Here is a 26,340-nt window from a genome sequence, read left to right as displayed (position 1 = left end):
CAATTGGACATTTGCTCCACATTTGTTAAATAAAGAGAGCATTCGCATTCATATTTCATTCTTGGAGTGCTGACTGCTAAGTAAGCCGAAGAGAACATGCGAAGTCAGTTTGCCTCGATCGAGGAACTATGGCAATCTAGATAAGTTATAAACTCTTCGTAATTTCCGCCTCATGATGTGAATCGTCCGTTTCTCCTTCCTGACCTCAAATTCCTAATATTAAGTTTGCTCTTAGCTCATGAAACTCGGTTTACTGCTCGCTACCACTCGGGCTTAGCGACAAGGGGAAATGGCGGCTCTGTCTTGATCTGCTAGGTACCCCGGAAAAAGAACGGAAGAGAGCTTCCTCAGCATTAAGAGTTCTTCAAGGTTGATAAAGCCTCCTTTGTGGCGGCTGAGATGACAGCATCTGAAGCATTGGGCAAGTAATAATATTTACCTGCAAATCAAACAGAAAACTTCGGTGAGATCGCTTCAGTTAACTTGCCAGAACAGCTCATAATACTTTTAACACGGGAAAACCTTGAGCGACTCTGGCTATCTCCTTAGCAAAACCAGTGGAAACAAACTTGTTTTCTGTGTCAATTATGAGGAGCGACATCCCCGATTTGTATATCTTTCCAGCCACTTCAAGTATTTCATCCTGAGAAGCCAAAATAAGACAAGAAAATAACTTTCTCGCCATCACTCCATAGCAAAGCACATGACCTTCCTTAAGCCAAGTATGAAGGCAAAGGAAATGTAGTGCAGCGCCTCATCAATAATGGCCAAATATATCAGGAATCTAAGAATTTGCCGTGGGGAACTGCAACTTCCAAAAAATAATGCCATGGGCATCATGTGTCATGTTCACAAATAGAGCCGGCACTTCACCTTTAACTCTTGTGATGAAGGCCTTGGAGCATCATTAGTAGCAGTAGCTTCAGGGTCAGTGGATCTTTTCAAAGATATATTTGCTCTACCATCGGTTATGGCAACAATCATCACACGCCCAACATCACCACTCTTCTCTGCATTCAACCCAACCCTCACAGCCTAAGCAGATCAAGAGTCTTTTTTAGATACAAAATGAGCTTCGTAAGTTCAATTAGAGCAAGAGATGATTATTCAACAAGCAATAGGAACTGTAGTTACACAAATTTAAAAAGTATCACTAATACTTTCACAAACCGCTGCATGGGGAAAACCAAACAAATAATTGGATGACATTGGAAGAGCATTAGATTTAGCTATCCATCTTCTCAATTTACCAGGACATCTAGAAAAGGTGGTGCCTGGCTGCCATTCCATAAAGACCTTTCTCATTTGTACAAAAATAAAGATCTTCCCTTGCAAATGATCAGAGGAACACTCGATCAAAACAGAAGACCAGAGGAACCAGATGACTCCACATACCGTGGTAAGACCATGAGCCAGGGGAGAACCTCCACCACATGGAAGTCTCTCGAGACGCTTTCTTGCCATAGCAATTGACCTGGAAGGAGGCAGGAGAACTTCTGCAGCATCTCCACGGAAAGGAATAATGGAGACCTATACAAAACATTACCAGTAAAACAATTCAAAAAGGATCATTAGAAAAACACTATTCATTAAGAAACTTATAACAAGGTCAACCTTCAGCAGTTCCCTAAATGTCATAGATGTTCAGAGAGAGACTCAAAACTAATTCACAAGTTCTCTGAGCATTTACAAAGAAATAGGTCTTTCGCTGTCTGTGATATGCTACCAATATCTGTATTTTTCCCATACAGAGTAACACAGGAGAAGACAGATATTGATATGAGGTTGGAAGAGAATCCTCCTGGTTTTTTGTATGCCCACAACAACTTTACCAACAAAGCCATCATTTTGGCTGTCACATTACATGGTTTGTCTTTGACATACTTAAAAAGAAAGACAAAACTTTCCACATATTTCAAGTGCTTCACAAATTGCCATAAACCCCCATCCTCAAAGGCAAGGACCCTTTCATTTAACCTTCAATCACTAAATCTTCCTTTCTTCCCAATCACTACAATGCATGTATCTTTTGTTATTTATTCTTTTGAAAAATTTCCTTCCATGCAGGCAACATAGATGCGGGGTTCTTGTTGAATAAATACTAATTAATTATCCGAGATACCAAACAAACAGTCACCTTTAAAAGCAAGCAAAGTGTAAACTTACAAGGCTTGCATTAATGTTATCAAGGTGAAGCACAACAACTTGGATAAGTCGGACTGTGATAGCAGGATTTACAGAGTGCATTATGATACGCCATTTCCAATCTTTCTTCAACTCTCCAAAGTAGATCGAAATTTTTGTAGTGCTATCTTCCTCTTCAATAAAATCTCCTTATTTCTCAGTGAAGTCCAAGATATAAGGAAGCTTTCTTGTAATGAAGCATGCTGGCAGTTAAGATGAAAAAAGATTGCTGGCCGAATTTTTCTCATTTTTCCCCCAAGAAGGACCTCAGGTGCAATGGACAAGTTTAAGTGCTGTCAACAACTAGCTATGCACAAAAAGTAGGACATCGGGTCCAAATCCACATTAAGTACCTGATCCCTGCTTGTATAGCTCTCTGCCAGCAACTTAAGGGCTGCACCTTTAGCATTTTGCATTCTGTTCAGAGCCATACTTCCACTTGCATCAACCACAAATATTACCTGCACAATGTTTAACAAAGTTCCATTCAGCAAATAGTAGGATCATCATGGCATGTGGCAAATTCCACCATTATTGAATTTGCCAAAACTGAGGATGGACAACAGAGACTCCAACAAATTACTTGCATGACAGCAGTCAAGGATCCGAAAAAAGATTAGATAACAAAGAGAACAACCAATATTTATCCTAGAATTACTGCAGCCCCGTTGCAAGTGTAAAGGTTCAATACCAACGCTCCAGCTTTCCGAGCCATTCTTTTTGCCCTCATATCAGCTTTCTCCACATACACTTTCCTACTCCTTTGGACATCCTTCTCCCTGCGCAGCTTCTGATATGGCGCAGCAGCTCTTAGGGTAGCATCAACAGCTAATCTCTTCACCGGACCCTGTAAATGGACTTCATTTAGAATTAAAGGATAGAAACGACCTTCCATTATACTACTGGAAATGAATCCATCCCTATGCTTTTAGCAAAGAGATGCTCAATCATCCCCAACTTCCAAAAATTTTACGGGGTAAATGACAGTGGATGACCACTTTGACTAAGCCACTAAGGAGTACATTGAAGAAAACAAACTCGAAGCAAGCTTCTGCACCCTGCATACAAACTTAGCAAAGAGAAAGATTTTCTTAAGGATATTAAAGAGGTGTGCTAGTAACCTTTGGAAGCATGGGCTTAATATACCGGCCTCTATCCTCAGAAAATATAATATTCTTTGCTCGACCAGCCTTGCCTCGACGTCTCTGCGCTTGCTGAGCAAAGAAAAGGAGCTTCTCATCGATCAAACCACCTTCGGCATCAAAGATGAACTCCTCAGGTATCTGTTCTTGCTGCTGTTCGTTCTCTTCATCATTCTCATCCTGGTCATGAGGAGATGCATCTCTAGGTAAACCTATACAACAGTTTTGTCACAATTATGCAATAATATAGACAGAAAAACAGACCTCTTGATCTTCCTCTTCATTTTGCTCCTCCCCAGAATCCTGATTTTGCGGAGGAGGTGGTGGAGGAGGAGGCTGTTGGTCCTTTTGTTCTGGTGGGTTCTCACTGACAATTGAACGAGGAATGATCACAAGCTCCACCTGTATTCCACAGCATATTATAGAAGAGATATACACCCAGGTGCATAATGAAATTGCCGTGCTAATTACAAGGGATGACTCATTCAATGAACTGCAAATGCATTTGCAGATGGCAACATATTTAAGATCTTATAAATACTAACTCTGATAATAAGGTGTTAATGCTCATGAGCTAAATGTTATTCTGTGGGAGAACATCCTCATGATCTTGAGCTAAATAAGCTATGACACACTTATCCATATGAAACAGCGAGTCTTGTAAACCTCCACTACATGCATCAGAAAAAAAACCAAAATTAACTGATGGAAGGGGCCAAAAAATGATGCCAGTGAGGCAAAATTAACAGTTGAAATGACAAGAAGAATTTCTTGAACTTGTTAAGGCAATCTGATCTGCTTATGAAAGAACCCATGGTCTGTCTGATATGATGCTTAATAGGTTCCAAGAATCACAAATGAACAAAGTATTCCAAAATAATGGATCGTGGAGAAACCAGGAAAATAACGTGTTTCAGATGGATACTCAACAGCTTTTTTAAGGTCATCCACGTTAACTTTTTCACGCCCTTCTAAAGCAGCTAAGCACTTTGCAACTCGGGCAGCATATAGCTCAGCTCTATGTCCCTGCAAAGATTAACAGATATTTCAGTAGGTATGCAGTATAGCCACTGAGCAAGACAAACTCAACAGATAGCTAACTAAATAACTCTTTTCGTCAGAACACCTGAGTTCATATCTTATTTGACTTTCTAGGGAAAAGAAACTCGCATATCTGTTGATACGAAGAGGCTAATAGTGCTCACTCACTAATTTCTTGCTGCCGTTTGTGCTATAAAAGCCACATGATTTAGGTCCTTATTTTGTCTCTCCAGGGAAATGGAGTTTCTATGACATCATCCAGCAACCTCCACCTATAACTACAAGTTTCCTGCATAAGTTCTACAGCTTTGGTCCTTATTAGTTATCTGGATTGACCATTTAATGCCATCTGCATCCTAAGCACAAGAAATGGCAAATTAATAATGCAGAAAACTCAAGACCAAAGGTTTTCTGAGAGGCATTACACATGCAAGCAAACTTGTCAAGCTATTATACAACACAAAAAAATCATCAGTAGCTTCAAGCACACAAAGCCAACATCTAAACAAGAAAAATGTACTGTTCTGAGGCTTCTAGTACGAGGAGGAAATGATTTCTTGGAGATCAGAAAAATGAGAAGGCATTAGAAGCCTTAGCCAAGTTTAACAGTTGAGAAGCTGCATTGCCAATTTGAGGAACTACAAGCATGGAAGAATCAGGCCATGCGCTTGTAGCCTAATGATATTAATGATTCTACTAGTTTAAGAAAAACCGTATCTAACAGAATTAGTGTCATAAAAGGTGAAGGATGAGGAGGAGGAGCTGGAAGCATACTCTATGGACCTTTTCACCCTTTGTTTACACAAATTCTTTAGACTTAGAATCCAACAACACAGATATCTAATAAGCTAACAAAGAGTCCAGATGTAAGAACCTGACAAGCACCTCGAACGGCTTCCATCACTAAGTACTTCAACTGCTCTCTGCTGATTGTGACATCTTTCAGATACTCTCTAGCCAAAATAATCTAAATTTGATCCGAATACCAGTAGTTAGTTAATAAGCATCTCATCTCAAAACATCACTACTCAAATGAACATAAATATAAGTACTAAAGAGTAATATGACGAATATAGCTTCTCAATTGAGTCAAATAAGCACTGCAGATTCAATAAATCAAACCACATCAAAAGTGTTTTCAAGATCAATACACAAAGCAAAAGACAGACTATCAAGCAATCTTTAGTTGATGTCCATGAGAAGAAAATTTTCATTTCTAGAGTTACATCTCAAAATATGAGATGCAAACGTAACTTCTGAACTTTGCCACCAATTACAAGGTCAACTATCCATAGGTCTTAGCATCTTCTATCCTTAAGCAATGTCGAAAGAGTGGATGCATGACTTGTTAAACTGATTAATATCTCACATTCAAAATTATAAAATGAAATATACCCAACTTTAGATATAAGTGCAGAAGGGGGTAAAGAGATAAATAATTATTTTTATCGACTTGGCAGAACTGCATGTGATGCTAGTTTATTGGATATTTACCTGAGTCTTTGCATAGTCTGTTTCCTCCTCCACCATCTTGAAAACCTCATTAGTACGCTCCTGGAACTTAGTTGCAATATCAACTGCAGCAACACGATCTTCAAAGCTCAAAGGAAGATCTGCGCTGCAGCAGAAGTGTGTTATTAGTGGAGAAAGGAGGATAAGTTAGATAACTAAAGCAGAGGGTTTACCTCAAATTTATTGCGATGCGATCTAGAAGGTGTTCTCTTACAGCACCCTCCTCCGGGTTATAAGTAGCAATTAGAAGTGGTTTGCATGGATGTTTAAAGCTTATTCCCTCTCTTTCCACTGTATTAACTCCTTCAGTCAAAACATTAAGAAGCAAATTACTAATACCCTCATCCAAAAGATTGATCTCATCGACATACAGAACCCCTCTGTGGGCCTCAGCGAGGAGGCCAGGCTGGAAAACAGTTGTCCCCGTTTTGACAGATTCCTCAACATCAACAGAACCGAGGAGTCTATCCTCCGTGACCCCAAGTGGAATCTGCAAGAGTGAAAAAAATTAGGCAACAGATAAAATTGTCTATTTTCACATGGCTCTTTTGCAAAAATTACCTGAACAAAAGGAGATTTTATAATCTTGGTCCTCGTATTACTAGCAGAATCATACTCTACTCTTTCAGAAAGTCCATCTTCCCACCTACAGAACTTAAGCAAAACATTCATAATCTTAAGAAGATGTGTGCTACTATTAGAGCAACCATTGAAATAACTTTGTGAAATTGTAAAAAATGCCAACAACACATAAACATGTCTAGCAACATCAACAACTCAAGCCTTCTAACAGTTAATCACCACTTCCTTGTTGGTAACATATTTTTTCTTGTAACCTTGTCGGTAACACAAACTACAAGCATCTTTACTGATAGCTATTCCCAAAAGTACAATCTAAAACCATTCACGGTCTTTCTCCCTTCCATGATGTAACAGTATAGATTTATATCTAACATGTTTTTGGAGAAAGGCCAGACCGTGAGAAGAAAATAATTTCTAATACATCGACTTACTCTTCTAGGCAGGATGGATCAGCATTTGCTATTGAACCAACAACTACTTCAATGGGTGGTAAAATTGCATGCAATCCACGGGCCATTATTGTCTTGGCTGTTCCTCGTTTGCCAGCGATTGCAATCCCTCCAATGTCCCGGTCAATTGCACCAAGCAACAGAGCAGTTTTAATCGCATCCTGAAAACAATAGAAATATATAAACCGCTCCTTACTAACGTGCTGCAAGGAATTACTTGACATAACTACCAGATGATTTATATATTTCCATTTAATCTCAGAAAAAAAAATCAAAGACATAAATAAGCATCCAAGCCAGAAAGATGAGGATTACAATGCTACAATGCTACAACCACAAGAAAGTGCTAGCACAAAACTAGAAAATGATGTGATAGTCAGTATCTATCAATGAGCATGACAAAGCTAGCGGTCCTAAAATAATGGAGGTGAAATTCCATCATCAAGTACCTTTGTTTGTCGAGATAAAAGAATATAGTAGTCCGCATTTCCAAAGCCAAAGCCCAACTGAGACAAGTGCTTAAAAACATAATTACTCAGATTGCTGATCATATGCTTTCCAGTGCGCGTCATTCAACTAAAGCATTTTCACCCCGCCTAATATCTTTCATGACAAAGTTGCTAAATTTCTCTCTATAGTTACACTTTCCAATTCATCAGGGAATCACCAAAAACCATAGATACCATCCATCAAATCCAGCAATCATAACTAGTTGCAAACTAGACAATTTCAGTGCACCAATTAGAATTCAGGCCTAGTTGCATCCTACCCTCTAATCTGGAAAAAAAAAAAAAAAAGAACTATTCTCTGACTGAATATTCTCATTTCTAAATTTCTAATCCATACCACCGCGTTCTTTCTCTTTCTCTGTAGCAACCTAAAATAGCAATGATACGACAAGCTGCGTGTTTTTCTCGCGCTGAATCCTCCACAAAATCCAGCGTTTTACAGTCACGGGAGACCTCAGTCGGAAAAGCTTCCAATGCCGCAACAAAGACAGACTTCGAATTCCATTTCTCCAATGCCAGCCATACAATCACATTACCACGTGAAACGACAATGCCAAAGAATAATAACGAACTTAATCCAGCCAATTTTCACTTCAAATTCAAGCACGACAAGAAAACACCGAAACGACGACTCCGAGACACAGAGAAGAGGCCGTTACTTGACCAACAACAGCGGCCAGAGGGAAGTACCGCCTTCCGTACGAAGACGAAGTGGCCTCCGGTCCGTCTTCGGCGGAGAGGACCGCTCCGTTGCCGGAGTCGAGAGTCGCGGTTCCCGAAGAGGCGTGAACGAGGGGAGCGCGACCACGAAAGCGGTTCAGCTTATGCGAAGGAGCGAGTGGAAGCATGCGAAGGTTGAAAGAAGGTATTGGAGAGGAATGGAGGCGAGAGAAGGAAGTACATGGATGAGCATGAACAGTCGGTGAAAACGCCATGAATTCCAGAAACAGAGAGAGAGAGAGAGAGAGAGAGAGAGAGAGATTGCTTCCTTATCTGCTCTGCTGCTTTTATCTTGCATTTCCTCGTCGCTCGAACATGGTACGAAATAAAATCAAATCAAATTGGAAGCAATAACACTCACATATAATTTATTTAATTTAACTAAAAATAATGAAAGAAAAATATATTTTTTTTATAGTGAAAACAGAAAATGACATAAATGGTCCACGAACTTTGGCTCAACATGCAATGTCGTCTCTAGATTTTAATTTATTTAATATGATCCCTAAACTATTAATAAACGTTCAATATAGTCCTTTCGCTTGCTCAAACGACAAATTAGCCATTATTTGATGACATTGATTATTATATCGTGATGTGAATTTGTAACACTGACGAGTTAGCGTGTCCAACTTTTTATTCATCTACTTCAAAAGAGAGAAAGAATGGGGTGTCAAATGTTAACAGTTTTATTATCGTTTTGATGATGCATACTATTATATTTTGATTTGATATGACTATTGTATTCGAATAATCCACGTATAACTCTTTTTCGTTGGCTACCGTTCAAACATAACGACTTGAAAGCCATGTCGGCAGATTCTCTTAACTTGAGTTAATGAGCGATAGTAAAAACACTTTCATACGAGGACTAGACCGAACACATACTAATAGCTTGGAGATCATAATGAACAAATGAGAAGTTCAAAGAACTCATTCCACATTGGATCAAATTTCAATAATTGTTTTCGTCATTTTGCCCAATGAAAATGATTTCACGTTGCTTTGCCACAAAAAGCAATTCTCCTCTTTACAAGAAAATTGTCAAATATGATTTGGCGCGGTGACCAAGTTTATTATACTTTTTTTTATTAAGAAATATCCATTTTAATGTAATATTTTTAGCCAAAAAGGAAATGTGATTTTCTATTTATAAATTTGTTAATGCTACTCAACATGAAAATATAGAGGTTGTTGTCATTGTTTTTTTTTCAATTATAAACAAATTAATAATTAAAAAACTTAAATCGGTCACCTCAAAAGGCTTTTCAAAAATATTTCTATCAAACGGTCTTTTTCTTAAAGTTGCTTTTCAAGATGCTTTTCAATTACTGTTTAGCAAATGGTCTTTGCTTTTCATAAAAGCTCTTCAGATTAAAGTCCTTTGCATTTCTCAAAGACTTTTTCCAAAAACCCAACAAAACGCACCCTTCTTCTTTCTTGAAAGTTTCCCTTCACTCAAATCGAATTTCGACCATGTAATGTTTTTTAAAGAACAAATTCCTTCAGGGGGGCAAAAAAGTAGTCCCAAAACAACAGCCTTTGCTTTCATCCAAATCTGCATAATACTTTAACATTCGCGTTCCTGATCCTGACCCCAGAGAGAGAGAGAGAGAGAGAGAGAGAGAGAGATGGGCACATGAAGTCTTGTGGTGGTGGTGGCTGCAGCTCCAGATCTGCGGGCTTTGTAGGACCAACGCCTACTGTTACTCCATCCTCGCATGCCAACGATGCCATCTTTCTTGATCATTTGATATTTCTAAGCAAAGGGCGTCGTGTAAATCCTACAAAACGACTTTGCAAGACTCCGCGAAACAAGATTTTGATGCAGATGTAAAATCTGGCTCATCCGGGATGCTCGTAGTCCACGGATCGTTTCTTTAGATCGGGCGGTCGGATTTGGGTAATCGAGAATTTCAAGTATCTGAAATGGTTCTATTCATGCACTTTGTAAGTCTGACCTGAATTTTGGTTGACAGGGTCCGTTCGTGCATGCCTGCAGGTCAGCAAATCTTGAATATTCAAAGATGACCGGCGATACAAATCCAACCGAGCACCAATTGCGAGGTGCTCTTCCATGAATAAGTCAAAAAAAGAACAAAAGAAAGAAGACTCGGGTCACATATCTTAGCCATGTACTGCAAAATCTGTTGCCGATGGTACCACATTTGAGGGGGGAAATAAAAGGAAAACTCAAGCTCTTGCCGTGACTCTACCGACTTCAAGTTCAGAACTTGTTGAAACCCAAGCAATTTTTTCTCTCCTTTTCCCCTCTCTTTCAGTGCAAAACACGAACCCAGTTTGCGAAACCTACCTGTTTGCCTCTAACTTAGCAACACAATCCGATGAACAAAATGCCGAAGCAACAACGGCGAAAAATAACCAGCCAGGAGATTCAGAGCCCTTTATGGAAAGAACAAACATAAACAGAGAAGCTTGCAACTCCTGCAGAAATGCTGTGATCCATTTAACTGGCTTTGTTCAAGCTGTTAACAGGTCTCTGCTCACCCCTCCACATAAGCCCGATAAAGGAATATTATTCACCGATGTAAAATGAATCACTCTAGCACATTCTCCTAAATTCTGCCACGAATATAACCTAAATCAGAGAATTTACAAACATCCTAACCTGATGGAGGTGGCAGCTTTGCTACGTTAAATGGGTCACTATTTCAATCTATACACTTCTCAATACTCTTCTGACAATTAGCTTGATGCCAGTAATGTGAGGCCTTGATCTGATGTTAGCAACAGCTCTTCCCAATCGGCGACCCAAAAACAACCATTATGTTCACTTTGGTTCCTCGTTAGCAACTGGATATGCTGGCTCTTCCTGACATAAACATTATCAGATGGAAACTCCAGCAGGTGAGTTTAATCTAACACATCCTTCTGTTCTGTACTCAAAGTCTCTTTGAAAATGAATGCAGTACGGCTATCACAAACAGGCTTCACATCTCTGTTCGACTACAAGATTGCACACGCTTTCAATATCTCGTTTGAAGGTAATGTGGTCTTCTGCTGCCAACTCAGCTTCTGACATTGCAAAGAGCTCGCCAATTGTTAAGTGATCTATAGTGCCTCGTCCACTGGAACTGAAGCTGCTGAATTTTCTTTCCCATTAGAATCATCTCTAAAGTTCACTTCATTGGAGGGCGGACTAACATTTAACACATCCTCCGAACACTCGAATGCAGCATCATTCTGCACCTCAGCAGATTTGGACCTCTTTGTAGTCGGCCCATAGGGGCAGATGGGAGGAGCCCGTTTACGGCACTCATGACACCTAAATCCCGTAAGTTGATGCATCTTCTCATCGTCAAGTCCGAAAGCATCTCCATGGTACCACTCTGCATCAGAGGAGTGATAAAGAAGTCACATTGTGAAATAGACAAACCACAGTTATTTATGACATTCAAACAACATTTAGACTCAATGCACGTTACCTTCACAACTTTCACAGGCAATATAATTTGACAAAGAATCATGAGCCACTTCCCCGCAAAGATGACACTTCACCTCAGTGCGCTCCACTTTTACATTTCCATTGGGATGAATGAGTCTCATTTTTCCAAAATTCACCACCTGTTCTTCAGATGCCCTTGTAGATAACAGGAGACCATTTACCCAGCGGCTGTAACAGACCTCTGTTCTCTTCTTCTTCCATGAAGTATCCTTCTCCGGTTTCTTGGGCATTCGCCTTTTGTACTTCATTCGTTTCCCCTTTTTGATTCCACGGCTCTTATTTTGCAATGCGATGCTCTTTATAGCTTGTCTAGCAGAACGACGAAGAGGTACTCTTCGACAAGTTAATGATTGAACTGATTGCTCACCAGTTGCTGCTCTCTTAACACCACGAAGCTTTACAAGCCTGCGCTTCGCAAGAGCCTTTTTACTTTTCTTTGACAGACTTTTCGCTGACTTCCCGATTATTTTACCTTTCCCCGTTCTCGACTTCATATTACCTCTAGGTTTCTCAGTTTTCCCTACCCTCTCCATCACCTTCTGAGGTTTACCTGTTTGGCATTGATGACATGTATAAGTGCACTCATCAGCAATGGCTCCAGCAGACTTCCGGACATGCCGCTTGTGGAAAATACCTGAAGTTTGCAAGAGAGTTGACACACAAAACAGCATTAGTTATTTAGGCAGTGACTAAATCCAGAAGGACCAGAAGAGTCGAGTCTGGCACCTAGTACGAGCAAGAACTTACAATACGACAACCAGTATATTTAAAAGCAGACCAGACAGGCGGACCAGTTCACAACACTTAAAACTGTTGGATGTCAAAACCAGTCAAGAACCAGTCAGTTTGAACCAGATCTTGACCTTTAGAAAGTAATTTACTTCCATGGCCCCGTAAGCAATCAAACTTGCCCAATTGGACTAGTACCCATGCTCAACCATCAGACATGTGGCCCTTTTTATCCAATGGGCAAACATATTAGTGATTTACGGTTTTAAAGACATTGAAAACCACAAAAGCAGTTAATCTTATCAACCAAGAGTGTGAGATTAAACTCAAACAGCAGACATGCCCACAGCTACAAGATTCTTCTCTACCGAAGAAACAGATCATTGCTCCATAGCAAGTTATATAGGTAATGGCATGTATGAATTGACTTTCACTTATTGCTTCTTGACCCAAAACACCTGAAACTTTCCAACCATACAAATGTTGACACAAAAATCCGCACATAACTTACTCATAACTTTTTCATACTTGAAAAATATTTAAGATTTTGATGGGAGAGAAGAAAAAGTACTTTTTACTACTTCTAATCTAAATCAAACGTGTCCTAGTTTAGTGGAAAGGGTTTGAATAAGAAAAAGAATACAACAGAGCTAATAACTCTCCTACATTGTAGCCATAACCAAAAACATGTGGAAACTGGAAATAGAAATAGCAAACCAACTAGGCTTCCTTGATAAGCACAGAGAGATTAACTCATTCCCATACTGCATAAGGGCAGAAAAGCGAGAAGTCTCTCTATTATCCATATCTAATCTGTTACAATTCGTTGTGAAAACAGTAAACACTATTTGTAACATATCATCACATTTTAGTTCTATATGATTGTGACATCTGCCTTTCTTCTCAGTCAAGCTAATTTCCCATCATTTTAAACTATACAGATGACGACGCTTTCTGCAATGGCAAGGATACCTAATTTAATATTCTTTTTGCGCTAAGGATACCAAACTTTAGGCAGTGTTTTTTATTAAGCAAAATCATGCCTAATCTTTGAGGATTCATTCAGCAATCAGCAATGTCCAAAGAGCGGCAACCTACATAATCACATGAAAGGAAATTCCCCTGATAGCCATCATTCCCTCTTAAACAATGAGTCTAAGCTATTATGGATCAAATTCATGTCATAGTGATAGAGTGCAGGTAGTTAAAATAATGAAGATCACATTAAACTTGATGCAATCACAATCACATACCTTTGCAGTACTGACAGCTTACAGCTTCCCTGCAATCCAAAGAAAAAAGATAAGATTCAGAAGGAAGAAATCCTAGAATGAGAATCATGAAAAAAGACTGAAAGAGAAAAAAAGATATAACAATCAACTGATAATAGAGGATTCTAACCCTAAGCATCGAATTCCAAATATATTGTTCAGGAGAACCTTGAACTCTAGAATATGAAATGATTCTCCTTCCTTGTATTACGCCAGCTGATAAAAGCCTTTAGAGCCATAAGATCGGTGACTGCTATAATCACAGAGGCCGAGATTTAACCTGAATATTCCAACTCATAACACATTCTCAAGAAAACCCCTTAAACCTCTAGAGATAGACCACGTCCTCTAATTTTATACCAAGAAAACCTAAAGTCAACTAGGTTATTATAATTCAAAGAAAGAGACATTGGGTTCAGAAGCTGACTGCAACAAAATTAATCAATTGCACAAAGGAAACTCACTGAAACAAAAGAAGCTACTAAGAATACAAACTACTTTTATCTAGCATTAAAAAATAACACTAACCACCCACAGGAATGAACATGACAGAGCATGAAGATATTGGTTAACTTTTTCTTTGTGGGTTAAAGGGAGGTGTTCAATCAGACTAGAAATATTTCTTTGCCTGTCACAGATATAATCACTTGCACAATTCCAGGCTAAGATCTTAAGACTACAAGAAATAGCTGCAACAACAGGTCGTACCTGATTGGAACATCTCTCTTACAGTGCCCACAGCAAGAAAATTCAGCTCTTTCCGCTCTTGAGAAGAGATACGACAAGCCTTTTGCCTTGCAGAGTTGCTTCTTCAATGTCATATCACCCTTACAAAGTCTTGCAGAACCCATTTTATCAGAAAACTTCTTCACACTATGAGAATCAGAGTCCCCTGAAGTACTCATCTTATTAGAGTTTCGGGCTATTCTCTTCTCTTCAAAGCTTTTTAAGAGATGCAAGGGGACAAAACATTCATTCAGCCAATATTTCTTCCTTTCGCTGGAGCCTTCCTGAACAATCGATCCATGTCTCATAACAACGTCAGGGATGACTCTTCTCTTTCCAAAATCAAGAAGATATTTCGCTGCATCTCCTTCTAAAGCTTTTCTGCGAATAATAACTTTCTTAAATGCCCTCGCTGACTTTTTGAGTTCTTTATCAAACTTGCTGAGAGGATTTGTGTTTTCAATATCTTCCCACCGGATGTTTGAATGAAGTTCTCTAACCTGGATTCATTAAATCAGCCATTGCACTCCATAAAAATTATACGCCAAGATAAATGACTATGATTCAAAGTAAGAAAACATTTTAATCGGCTCACTGTTTGAGTAACAAAATAAGTGAAACCATAGCTGCTAGGTAAAATGCAACATCAACCAGAATGCAGTGACAGGACACTGCGACAAGGCAGAAAGACGTGTGCAAGCCTTTAGGTTGAAAAAGAAATCAAACAAGGATCACTTGCTTCTGAACCCATGAAATCTTGGGCCATTTGCAATATAATAAAACCAGATCCATATAAAAAAGTTGGCAGCATGCACTATGAACAGTTCCGTCTGAGGAATGACCAGCACGAAAAACTATTGATGCAGCATCTCCATCAACAGCATAGATAAACTCTCTTTGAATGAGAAAAGAACTCATTAATGATGTCACGAGGAGGTATATACTGTGCAGAATCATTCACAAGTGGGACTGTTCTATTATTATTAGACACCCAAAACATAACTAATTATGAATTAACTGAGACGATTCAAGTATACTAGTTTGACAAATTCAATTGAAGAGTAGATATTTTTCTATACTGATTCTTTAGTAGATTTCTTTTTTTTTTTTTTTGTCGGACTTTAGTAGATTCCACTAACAAAGTTTTGACACTTACTATTTCACCGACCATTCTTCGTGTATTATCAGAATTGCTGGAGCGCCCTTACTCACTTAAATACTCATTAAATCGACATGATTGAGAATGGACATATTTCAGTAAAATGTTGATAACATGGCTCACGATTATCGAAAACATTAGCTAACAGCATACTTCAGTACTAGAGAAGCCTAATTTCAAGCCGGGTCACTTTGAATAAAATAAAGAAAATGGCTAAAGAGAGCTCAGGTGAACAACTTTTGTGTAGTAATAACAATGCATGCATAATCGCATATGTTACCACAATACAACATCTCCACAGATTGGCAGGCCAGAGGACAACCACTGTTTGTAGACAATACTTGCTACTATATATACCAAGTATAATTAGAGTGTACTTCTCATTCTACCAACGGGACAATAACTAATGAACCATTGAATAAGGCCCACTTAATGTAATGTTACTGAATGCATAATGCAGATGCCTCATGAGCATTGTTTAGTCACAGGAAAAGAAAATACAGAATACAAACACAAAAGTTTAGCAAACAATACAATATTTTAGGAGTAATTCACGTCTAATATAAGCATGCGTGGCAGATCATAAATGATCCACTATTGAAGAAGGAGCTGACTGTGGCATCCAAGAATAAACCAGATTAGGCACAAAAATTTGAGAGACTGTGAACCAATAAATATGAGAAATACACGACCATCTCTTTTCCACTGAAAATGCATGTGAGCAACCTATTGGAGCTTAAGATTGAAATTTCTGAGCAAAGAACAAAGGGCATTGAAGTAGGACCTGAAGAGCGAGCTGCTCAGTACTTATTGATGATTCGACAGCTGCCCGCCAGGCGACATGTTTACTCCTCCTTGCGAAATCTGAACTTTCAGGGTATAAGATTCCCGGAATCTTCATGCACCCAGCTGCAGAAATTCAAAATCCAAACAGATTTTATATACACGTATCATCCCCCAGGAAAAGCATCAAAGAACTGGTACGGGCGCACCTTGTCTAGCAGCTTTATGAATTAGCGAACGAGGCAGAACCTTCCAATTGAACACCCGACGAGAGAGTCTACCACCCCTCCACCAAAACGTACTGGGTGCACTTGAAGAATTATGTGAAGGCTTGCTCGACTCAAGATCTGAGCGCCTGCCCCTTTTTCTGCTACTACTAGGCTTTGAAGATTCGCATGAAGCACTTGTCACGACATGAGAGGCTGAACCAAGCATCACAGAAGAGTCCTCATATTTGAACCACTCTTCGGAAATTGCAAGATGCCGCAAATTTGACTCTAACTGTGCATAAAGAAAAGAATTTTATCTTGGAAGTTCCAATAAAAGACCTCAGAGAGTCCTTCAATTTAGACATCGAGAGATTTAAAATGTAAAGTGGAGGAACTTACTTTAAGCAACAAAGACTTCAGAGAAGACAAATCCAATGCCTTGGTGACACTTCTATGCCATATTTTAGTATAATGAGGACTCAGCCATGGACCCAATAGAAGCCCACGTAAACGGCATTCCATCGAGATGATTTGACCAATGACTTCTATAAGGTGGCCTTTCTTGCTCGGCAGTGATTGTAGAATATCCATCTCACTCCCAAAACCTTCCTGAGCAGGCTGCGCATACAGTTTAAATAGACAATCAAACTCATCGCTCGGAAATCTGCATAAGAAGCACCATCCACACTTTTCTTTTTGTGCTGCGACACTTATCTCATCTGGCCAACTAAACTTAGCAATTCTTTTTGAGATGGCCTTCAGCTGAATTAGAATTGTTTCCTCATCCGATCTTACATGGTCTTCCTTAACTTTGTCTGATGATTTTTCTGCTAATTCTTCTGCAACAGAAGCCGCTATTTGCCCAAACCTGTAAAGATTCACGTAAGTGGTTCGACCTTGTTCCACTGGTGCATCATTTTTTGCAGAGATAAATGTCAAGGAAGCGACAGTTGTAGCTGCAGATTCTGCTTTATCTGCTTTGCAATCTGAGATGGCAGATGTCATACAAAAATCTCCCTGATTAGGGAACCTCCCAGGAATCTCAAACTTTTCTAGCAACTGCACATATCCATTAGAACAGCTTTGCCATTGTTTGGCTGGATCTGAACTAGTTGAGCCTTCTGAACTCACGTGTGGAGTTTCTACCACAGTAGGCACTTCTTTTCCAGATTTTGAAGTTTCAAATCCAGTTAAGTCGGAGGCTTGTAAGAGAGATTCCTCTTCCAAGTGCTTGTCATCATCAGCTTTACCAGTACCTTCATAAGCTGCGCAGGGAGGCAGGGATGCCACTGTCATAGAAGCAGCAACAAATTGTCCCTTAACAGGCAACTCCAAAGGGGCAACAGAATTTGAGGAACCAAGAATAGCCTTCGTTTTTCTTGAGCTGAAATGAATGCCCCATTGTCTGTTGATTGCCTTCAATATGCCAGAGTTAGATTTTGCTGAACACTGAAGTACTTCAGTAACGAGATGCAGATCATCTTTGTGGTAATAATAGAAAGAGACTTCAGTTTCAGATGAATCCAACCTGCAATTTGCAATAAAATCGCACGAGCCATGAGTACTATGTGATCGAGTAGGTAAAGTTAAGCATTTTTTAAAATATAAAAAAAGACATTTCATGCCATAAAGACTCATAACAAAGTGGAATGAAGAAAAACTAATAGCAGAGACAAAGACTGCTAAAGAAACTGAAAAGTGATTTTCGCCACTTAGTATGAACACAAGTTCACAAACATGGAGACATCATGCTGACAAAACGCAATGAAAACATTCAATCCTTCTACCAGTTACAGAAAAAAGTCGACATCTTGACACTAAGTAATTGTTATCGCAAGTGCGACTTCAGGACTTCATTAAACAACTAGGCCGTGGCATATCAACTAATGTTATTATTATTATGCCAACCACCAGGCCGAGCAAGGTAAAGTGCAAAGTCCATTAATGTAGACCCTACAAATCAATGAGAATACAAACAGTAAGGAAGAGCCGCAAAGCAAATGACTTTAGAAGAGTGGCCAGGTTTCTAGCAGTTTAATATCATAGTATTTTGGTTTATTCATAAAATATGTTCCCTTTAACATGCCAAAAATAATAAACTTACACCAATAGATAGTCATAGCAGCTGTAATAAAGTCGACCATGAGGATCAATTCCCAACCGCTCTGCCCCACGAAAAGATCTGCGTGATCTTATCCCTGACTTGTTTCTCTCTAGAGTGCACTCAGGGCAATACCAGTCCCCTTCCGGCAAAAGATCGTTCACAACTCCGACACACCTTGAATGATATGCAGCAGGGCAACCATCGCAGCATATTAAATTTCCATCCATCTTACAAAGGCAGCACTCGTCACTATTCCAGTCAGTATCATCAGTAGTCCCCTCAGTCACATGAGCTCTACCTGAAGCATCCATTGCACCTGTCCTTTTCATGCTCCGATCAATATCAACATCAGGATCAGTCACCGAAGATCTCCGACTAAGTTCTGACCTTATAACTTCCACCTCCATCACCTCATCACACAGGCACCGAAGTACCTCAACTTTTACAGGCATAGGTTGTTTGTAGTAATCATCCTTTAAAAGGTTTATGTGACAAAGCTCGAGACCGCCCTGGAGTTTAGATCCATGCAGCAACAGGTATTCAACCAAGAATATGGGCCATGTTACTAAGTCCAGCAGGTCCCAATTAAGGCTCCTGCATTTCAGAATGCAAAAACAATTTTAGGAAAAAAATAAGAGGAAAAAAAGAGAAGGCTTTCCATATTACCATGTGGATAAACAATACAATGAAACGAACCACGATACCTCAAGCAATTCAATGCAGACATAGAACCTTCACAGGAGAGGTGCTCCAAATGCTTCCTCAAAGTTATGAGAAGGGAAACATGAATGGAGTCAACTAACAAATTAGCAGAATCTGATTTTAGCGCCACAACAAAATCTTCCAACTCAAAAGGACTCAAAAATAGCAAACTACCGAATGATCTCAAAAATGCATATACGCAAAAGCCGTCCAGGACCAAGGTTCCATCTAACTTTACATCTTGGGAAGAAGGGGGCAGTTGCAACTTCGGAGAAGGAATGCCGTCTTCCGGTTTGTCTTCCGTTATTGCACTAACAGCAGGAGATGATGTCAGATCATTGACAGCATCCAACGGGGCCACGCCAGCATCACAACTTTTAGTAGATCCTCTCCGTGCGCTTCTTCTCAACACTGTCCCAGCAGAGTTCAAATTATTCAAGTACTTCCTTTTCCTTCCCCGCCTACTTCCATGTTCATGTGGGCTTGCGAAATTGCCTTGATTCCCAGTATGCATGGCATCGCAAGTCTTGAAGGCGCCATCTCTTTGAGGCAAAGATACTTTAGAATCTTCCAAGCTATCGCAAGCTATATCTCCAAAAGACTCATTGCCAAATACATGTGAAACTGAAACATCAATGAGACCAGACCTTTCTTCTTCACAAGCAGCATCCGTAGAGCCACTCATAGGTCTCACTCCAGAACGAGCGTCAATCTCTACAGGAACTTCTTGGCTAGTTCCATTGGCAATGTTAGATTCTATGAATCTTTCTTCACCATTTCTGGCGATATCAACATTAATGTCCTCGACCAACTGACATGACATGCTTTCACATAGCTGTCCATTGACATTGCACTCAACATCCTTCGCTTCAGCATCAACTCCTAAATTCAAATCAATAAGACACTTTTTTCTTTCAGAAAGGGAATCCTCCTCCAAATTCTCATCCAAATCACTAGTCGCCTCCAAATTTAAGTCGATCCTACTTCTCTTCACAGCTTTCTTCTCAGAACTAACATTCGTATCACACCCATCATTCAAATTCAAACCTTCATTCAAATCGAACCCAGAATTCAAATCAAAGCCTCCCTTCCCATCCACATGTCTACTCGAATAGCCGTTACACACCTCCGCACCTGCCAGATTGTCCTCTATATTCTCTTCCACCGGATCATTCAAATTAATTTTCCCCCTCAAATCCTCGCTCACCCAGCCATTTCTCTGCAAATCGCCACAAAACCCTTCCCCACCCCGCAACCCCTCATTACCAACGGCTTCTAAACCAACGACGACTACTTTATCACTACACGCATTGCTCGCACCTTCAACTCCGGCATGGCGCCGCTTCTTTGACCTCCGACCAGGGCGCATCGCCCCACTGGCCACCTCGGCTCTGGAGCCCTCCTGAAAGAGCGCTGCCATCTCCCGCGACTCCAGCTCCTCGGAATCGCCGCCGTCGTACACGATCTTAAACAACCCAGACGCCGGGTCGTACGATCTCACCGTCCCGGTGAGAGCCCCGAACCCCTTGAACCCCTTCGTGACGGTCCGCCCAACGAATTCCATGCGCGCGCTCTATTCCAACTCCCACAGCCACCGCGATCGCTCCGGCGCAACGACCACCCACTCGACGGGAATCATCGCATCGCCGCCGTCCCTTGGCGCAGCATCAAGAGCGACGGAGAGAATGGCAAGGGTTTTGCGCGCAGGAAAGTGCAATTTGGGTCGGCTTCTGAATCTCTCCCCCTCTCGGGTTTTAGAGAGAGAAACGCTAGAGCGAGTTAGGAAAGTACCCTCTCTCTCTCTCTCTTCTCTCTCTCTCTATCTCTATTGCATGAATTGGGTATTACCTTCGGGGGAGAGAGAGAAGAGAAGGAAGGTGGAAAGCGTGAACGAAGACGAATTCGCTTTTTCCCTTTTGCGGATTTGAATTGCGACGACGATTTTTCCTTTCGGTCAAAGAGGGTTCTAACTCCCTAATCTCTCTTCTCTCCCATTCGTCGATCCTCGGCGAGTCGGAGCTCGATCCACTAGCGACGGCGACCCCCAAAAAAAACAAGAATTTAATCGAGTTCTCCTCGAGAGTGTGGAATTTGATTTTGTTCTCGTCCAATTATCGCGGGAATTGGAGTTCCCGACAGCCAAAAATTGATTTCGAAAATATTAATGTAATTTTCTTCCCTCTCTTTTTTTTCATTTTCTTGGGTTGGATCATAGAGAGGGCACTTGGATTTTTTTTTTTTGTTTTTTCAAACGACCGAGCTTCTTCCCATCTTGGGGAGAGCCAGCCGGACCTGACTCGCGCCGGTCGTGTTGTGTGAACACCATCCTTGTCGACGATGGAGTCGATGGATAAAGAAATCTAAACGAGGGTGTAAAGGTTAAAAGTGGCATGAGAACAGTTCGATCTGCGTTTATGACGAAATTGTTCGATGAATCGAAACCCTGAATAGATAGAGCTCGGCATTGTTGCCCAAGGACCGGAGGTGAGCGGAAGGAAACTCAACACGGTATTAGATATGTAATTATGGGTGGATCTAGGTAGATGACTAGATTAATGGTATTCGGAAATTTTGATTTAACAAAAACTACAAAATTAAGGTATCTGCACCTTATGTAAAAATGTGCAGATGCTGAGGAAGACGGAAGTTGAATACATACCAATGTACAGAAAAAAAAAATGCTCGGATAAAGATCTAACCTTCAAGGTAAGCATGCTCTAATCCGGTGAGAAGCGGGCACGGAGAAGTCCTATTCTGTTCATTGTCCGAGCCCGATGGTGATCGTCGGAGCGGGCGCCTCCCTAGGGTTTAGAATTGAAGAATGGAGGACGCAAATGAGATGGAATGCTCGAGAGCCCTTTTATACGGAAGAAAGATCGATAATACCGAGGAAGGAGTAGGTAATTATTAATTACATGCCTAATTTTACAATAAAACGTGGACGCAGCTAGTCTCAAAATATAAATCCGTAATAGAAATACCATCAATTCGAACCAAAATAAATTTTTGCACTGTTGAATCTTTTGCAACCTCGGAAGTTTGAAACGATCCTCGTTCACATTAAAATAAAAAAAAACGTAGGACTCTAGCGTTTTACTCTCATTGTAGTCGAATGATTATAGAATAACCATCGATCGAACAACTACATTTTGAATTTGTATGCTTGTTTTTCTTTTCTTGTTTAGTGATTAACCCCATTGAAATTTATCAAACTTCTAGGATTGAAAAAGTAGATTACACCAAATAGAAAAGATGGTTGCTAAAAAAAAAAAAAAATTCAGGCGGAATTTATGCATTCTTTCACATTATTGTCAGTCTAAAAGATTATCTTCTTATAACAGAAAAAAAAAAATTTCCACAAGCAATCACAAATATGGAAACATTTTATTGGGTAATGGAATGAATGCACTTACCAAAATTGAAAACTTGGATAATTATCAATATCTCAATCTTGCCTGTGACCCCCAAAAGTTTACCAAATAAAGATTGGGAGATAGAGTGAAGCAGGTTGTCGTCTTTCCTTCTATGGCAAAGTCACATTTCGGATATCGGATCTAGTTTGACAATTGGCCGAGAAAATCCGAGCGAGTTTCACTTAAGTAGCACCGACACGCGACACGACATAACACGACACATCGGCACATCATTTCTGAAAAAAAGAAGAAGAGAATTCTGACATGTTGGGACGTGTTGTATATTAAATTTATATTTTTATATATACATAATTATATAAAAATATGGGAGTTTTTTTTTTTTTTTTTAAGGGATTCACGATTAGGTATATTTTTGGGTTGACTCGGTATATTAATTTTGGGATAGCTAGATATATGAATTAAGTTTGTGTGTGTGTGTTGTGTGTGTGTGTGTGTGTGTGTATTATAAATTTATATTTTGACCCCTAATTTATTTATTTTTTTGGTAAAAATCCTAATTTATTAAAAATGCTTAAAATTGACCCCATTGGTGTCGAAATGGGGTGTCGGCATGCTGAACTCACATGGTGCCGGCGTGTCTAGAGCACTAACCACGTCCGGATTGTGTCGGACACGACATGAAGGCCTCCGAAGAGTGTCGGTGCTTTCTAGAGCTTCACATTTGGACATTTTTTTTTAAATTTATGAATAAGTGTATAGGAAGTCCTAAAAATTGTTACGAAAGTGCAATTAAATCTTAAAATTTATCAAATTAGTGCAATAAAGTCATTGCATTAACACGACACTTGTTAAACATATTCAAATAGAGATTTCTCAATTGCCAACTAGTCAACAAAAAATATATATTTTTTCTAATTTTAAATCAATTCTTTCGCAAAATGACGTCATTTCCTCTCTCCGATTTTCCCCTAATTTTCCCCAATTTATCTTTGACGTCATTTTTTTTTTCTAATTTTAAGTCACTTCTCTCACAAAATGACGTCGTTTCCTCTCTCCGAGTTTCCCCTAATTTCCCTCAATTTCTCTTTGCTCTTGGGACACGATAAAGCACGTGCCACGTGTAACGGTGAAAGTTAAACTCTTGCCATTAACGCAGCGAACCAAATCTGATTTGCTCTTCCCCCCCCCCAAAAAAACAACAGGAAAAAAATTTCTAAACTTTCACCCAACGTGCAATGTGATCCATGACCTTTTAATTTGACAAAGATGATATCTAAACTTTCACTTAATATGCAATATGGTCCATAAACTTTAACTCAATATGCAATGTAATCCATGAACTTTTAATTTGACAAATATGATCTCTAAACTTTTACCCAATGTTCAGTGTGCTTCCGGACTTTTAATTTGATCAATACAGTTTATGAACTTTTGAAACATGTTCAACTTAGTCCATAAACTATAGGAATATGTCAATATAGTCCTTCCATTAGTTCAACTTCAAGGACTAAGTTGAACACATTTTAAAAGTTCAAGGACTATATTGATTAAATTAAGTTCGGGGATCGTAATTGTCAAATTAAAAGTTCACGACTACATTACACATTAAATCAAAGTTCAATGACCATTCATGTCGTTATTCGTACAACTTTTTGATCAACCAAATAAGAAAATGTTGCTGTTTTTAATAGGTTGCTTTTTAATGCTTGAAAATCGAAATATATATATTTTTTTGTGAAATATAAATTAATTAAAAAACAATAGAGGGAATTAGACAAAACGATTTGATGCTTGCGGCATGCGTGCCCCCTCCCAATGCTGGCGCAAAACCTGGCTAAGAACGGGTCTGCATTCGGGTCAACCTGGGGTCCGCAAAAAATGTCACTTGTTAAATGGGTCAAAAAAAGATCAGATCCTCATTCCATCCGTTTAATTCGGGTTGACTCTGTTTTTGTCCTATTGTTCAAAGCATGCATTGCATGCTGCGTGTTCTGGATTACAAGGAGAATAGAGAGATTTATGACGTGTACCTCACGAGGATTAAGTTAGACGAGTTGAGCTGTGTCTCGAGGATGCTTAAGAAAAGTCCCTTACGAGGCAAACAACATTGCCCTTTGCCTTGCGGGACTTGCGACATGTAAGAAATCAAAACGGTACAAGAGAAATCACGGATGGAACGGGGTTTTCACCCATTGTATCTTTTGATGGTTGTTGGGTTCTGGTGAAATAAAGAACGAAATTTATGGCCCTTGTTCGGTCCGATGATGATGAGAAAACAATTCTGCATCAATTACGCTTAGGCCGGATAATCGATTCGCGAAATTCGGGCATGCATCGAATACAAGATATGCTTCGTCACCACATATTCACCGGCCCATGATATTGATTTTCAACAGTAATATGCATGTATACTCATGGCCAATTTCAAATTTCAATTTTTTTTTTTGTTAGCGGCGAGGAAATTCCTTTCGAGGTAAACAAGTCTCGATTACAACTATTTAAAGTAAATAGAGAGCGACTACAAGGATAAAAAAGAGAGGTTATTATTACAAATGACAAATCACCCTCGATTAGTCTTCCAAGCAAATTCAAAGGAATAATATCCAAATAAGGAGAATTGACGCAAAAGTGTCGGATGGAGTCGCTAAGAATGTGTATTTGGACCGCAATCTCGTTGACTTTGACGACGACTTTAAGTGCTTGGGCAACCACGACACGACATCGAAATTAGTTGGCCAAACCTTTACCAACAATCGAGTAAGCGACATCATCATCGATCTAGGAAGTAGGAGGCAGGTGATGATGATTGAGTACAACCGTGGGGATGGGCCAGGGCCCACGGGATATAAGCCCAACAATTTTTTCCAAAATGGGCCGAGCTGAATGTTTAGTCTGGGCCCTTCGTGACAGCGTTAGACAAAATATACCGACCTTTCTGGCGAAGGCAAGAGTTGTGTCTTTCAAATTTTATTTTCGTGCACATCTACTGTTAATTAATTAAAAGAATTATGCAACAGATCTTCTGATGCCTAATTAAGACCAGATTTGTGAGATATTTTTTCGATCTCTATTGAAACAGGTACGTCTTTGACTCAAGAAAACCCCTGTCAAAATCGACTGAGTCGGAAAATGCAAAGGCCAATTAAAATCTCGGAGTGCTAAATGCTGTGTCAATGGGCATTATGGCTGTTTCTAGTGTAAAGGTCCATATCTTATTCATGGTAGTCCTCCCCCGAGCGGATGGCACGGGGTGGCGTAGGAGTGCGAGAATGGCGTTGGAGACCTGGTGAGCCGGATCAGCATGCAACTTGGTGACCAAGAGGGTGGATAGCGTGATCAGCATGGAGAAGGTTGTCTACACAGCACAATTATGCAGCAAGGTCGTTCGGGCCGGCATGCATTGTGGTAATGTGATATTCAGTTCATATTTCCCGCGCTTGATTTAATGCGATGCAATTAGCCTTGATTTATTAAAAAGAATTTCTTACCTTAGACTAATCAAAGATTATGAGAACAACCTAATTCGAATGAACAACAGTTGTACCATTTTACAACGTGACATGACCCTTTCTTTTGGGTAAATCCAGTTCATGCCAGATTTGAGGCTCTTGTTCTTGTATTCTTCTTCATGAAATTGTCTTAAAATATTCTGTCGCCTCATCATCTAATCTAATGGAA

The 26,340-nt window shown here is 39.8% G+C and overlaps 2 protein-coding genes across 3 annotated transcripts; both read right to left on the bottom strand.

The window, feature by feature from the left end:
• Positions 1-25: 25 nt before the first annotated feature.
• On the bottom strand, positions 26-8,428 carry LOC115735354 (magnesium-chelatase subunit ChlD, chloroplastic). The gene is made up of 15 exons (XM_030666567.2): positions 8,079-8,428; positions 6,893-7,071; positions 6,441-6,525; positions 6,053-6,369; positions 5,862-5,985; positions 5,242-5,334; positions 4,257-4,352; positions 3,591-3,728; positions 3,306-3,506; positions 2,876-3,031; positions 2,538-2,645; positions 1,396-1,530; positions 874-1,035; positions 523-643; positions 26-439 (listed from the first exon to the last, which is right to left on the bottom strand). The coding sequence occupies exons 1-15, from the start codon at positions 8,352-8,354 to the stop codon at positions 354-356; spliced, it is 2,277 nt and encodes a 758-aa protein (XP_030522427.2). The 5' UTR covers positions 8,355-8,428; the 3' UTR covers positions 26-353.
• A 2,154-nt stretch (positions 8,429-10,582) lies between these two features.
• LOC115735353 (DDT domain-containing protein PTM) lies at positions 10,583-21,255 on the bottom strand. 2 transcript variants are annotated; one of them, XR_004014765.2, is made up of 10 exons: positions 19,291-21,255; positions 18,587-19,180; positions 16,882-18,010; positions 16,483-16,774; positions 16,275-16,399; positions 14,314-14,831; positions 13,588-13,616; positions 11,586-12,239; positions 10,648-11,489; positions 10,583-10,610 (listed from the first exon to the last, which is right to left on the bottom strand). XR_004014765.2 is itself a non-coding variant. In XM_030666565.2 (9 exons), the coding sequence occupies exons 1-9, from the start codon at positions 20,850-20,852 to the stop codon at positions 11,212-11,214; spliced, it is 5,181 nt and encodes a 1,726-aa protein (XP_030522425.2). In that variant the 5' UTR covers positions 20,853-21,255; the 3' UTR covers positions 10,583-11,211. The 2 variants fall into 2 exon arrangements, 1 of the variants encoding a protein (XP_030522425.2); XM_030666565.2 differs by having other exon boundaries at positions 10,583-11,489.
• Positions 21,256-26,340: the final 5,085 nt, after the last annotated feature.

The sequence above is a fragment of the Rhodamnia argentea genome, chromosome 8, assembly GCF_020921035.1.
Source record: "Rhodamnia argentea isolate NSW1041297 chromosome 8, ASM2092103v1, whole genome shotgun sequence".
NCBI lineage: Eukaryota > Viridiplantae > Streptophyta > Magnoliopsida > Myrtales > Myrtaceae > Rhodamnia > Rhodamnia argentea.
Note: the sequence above shows the minus strand (reverse complement) of the source record. Positions and strands in the feature narration are given on the sequence as shown.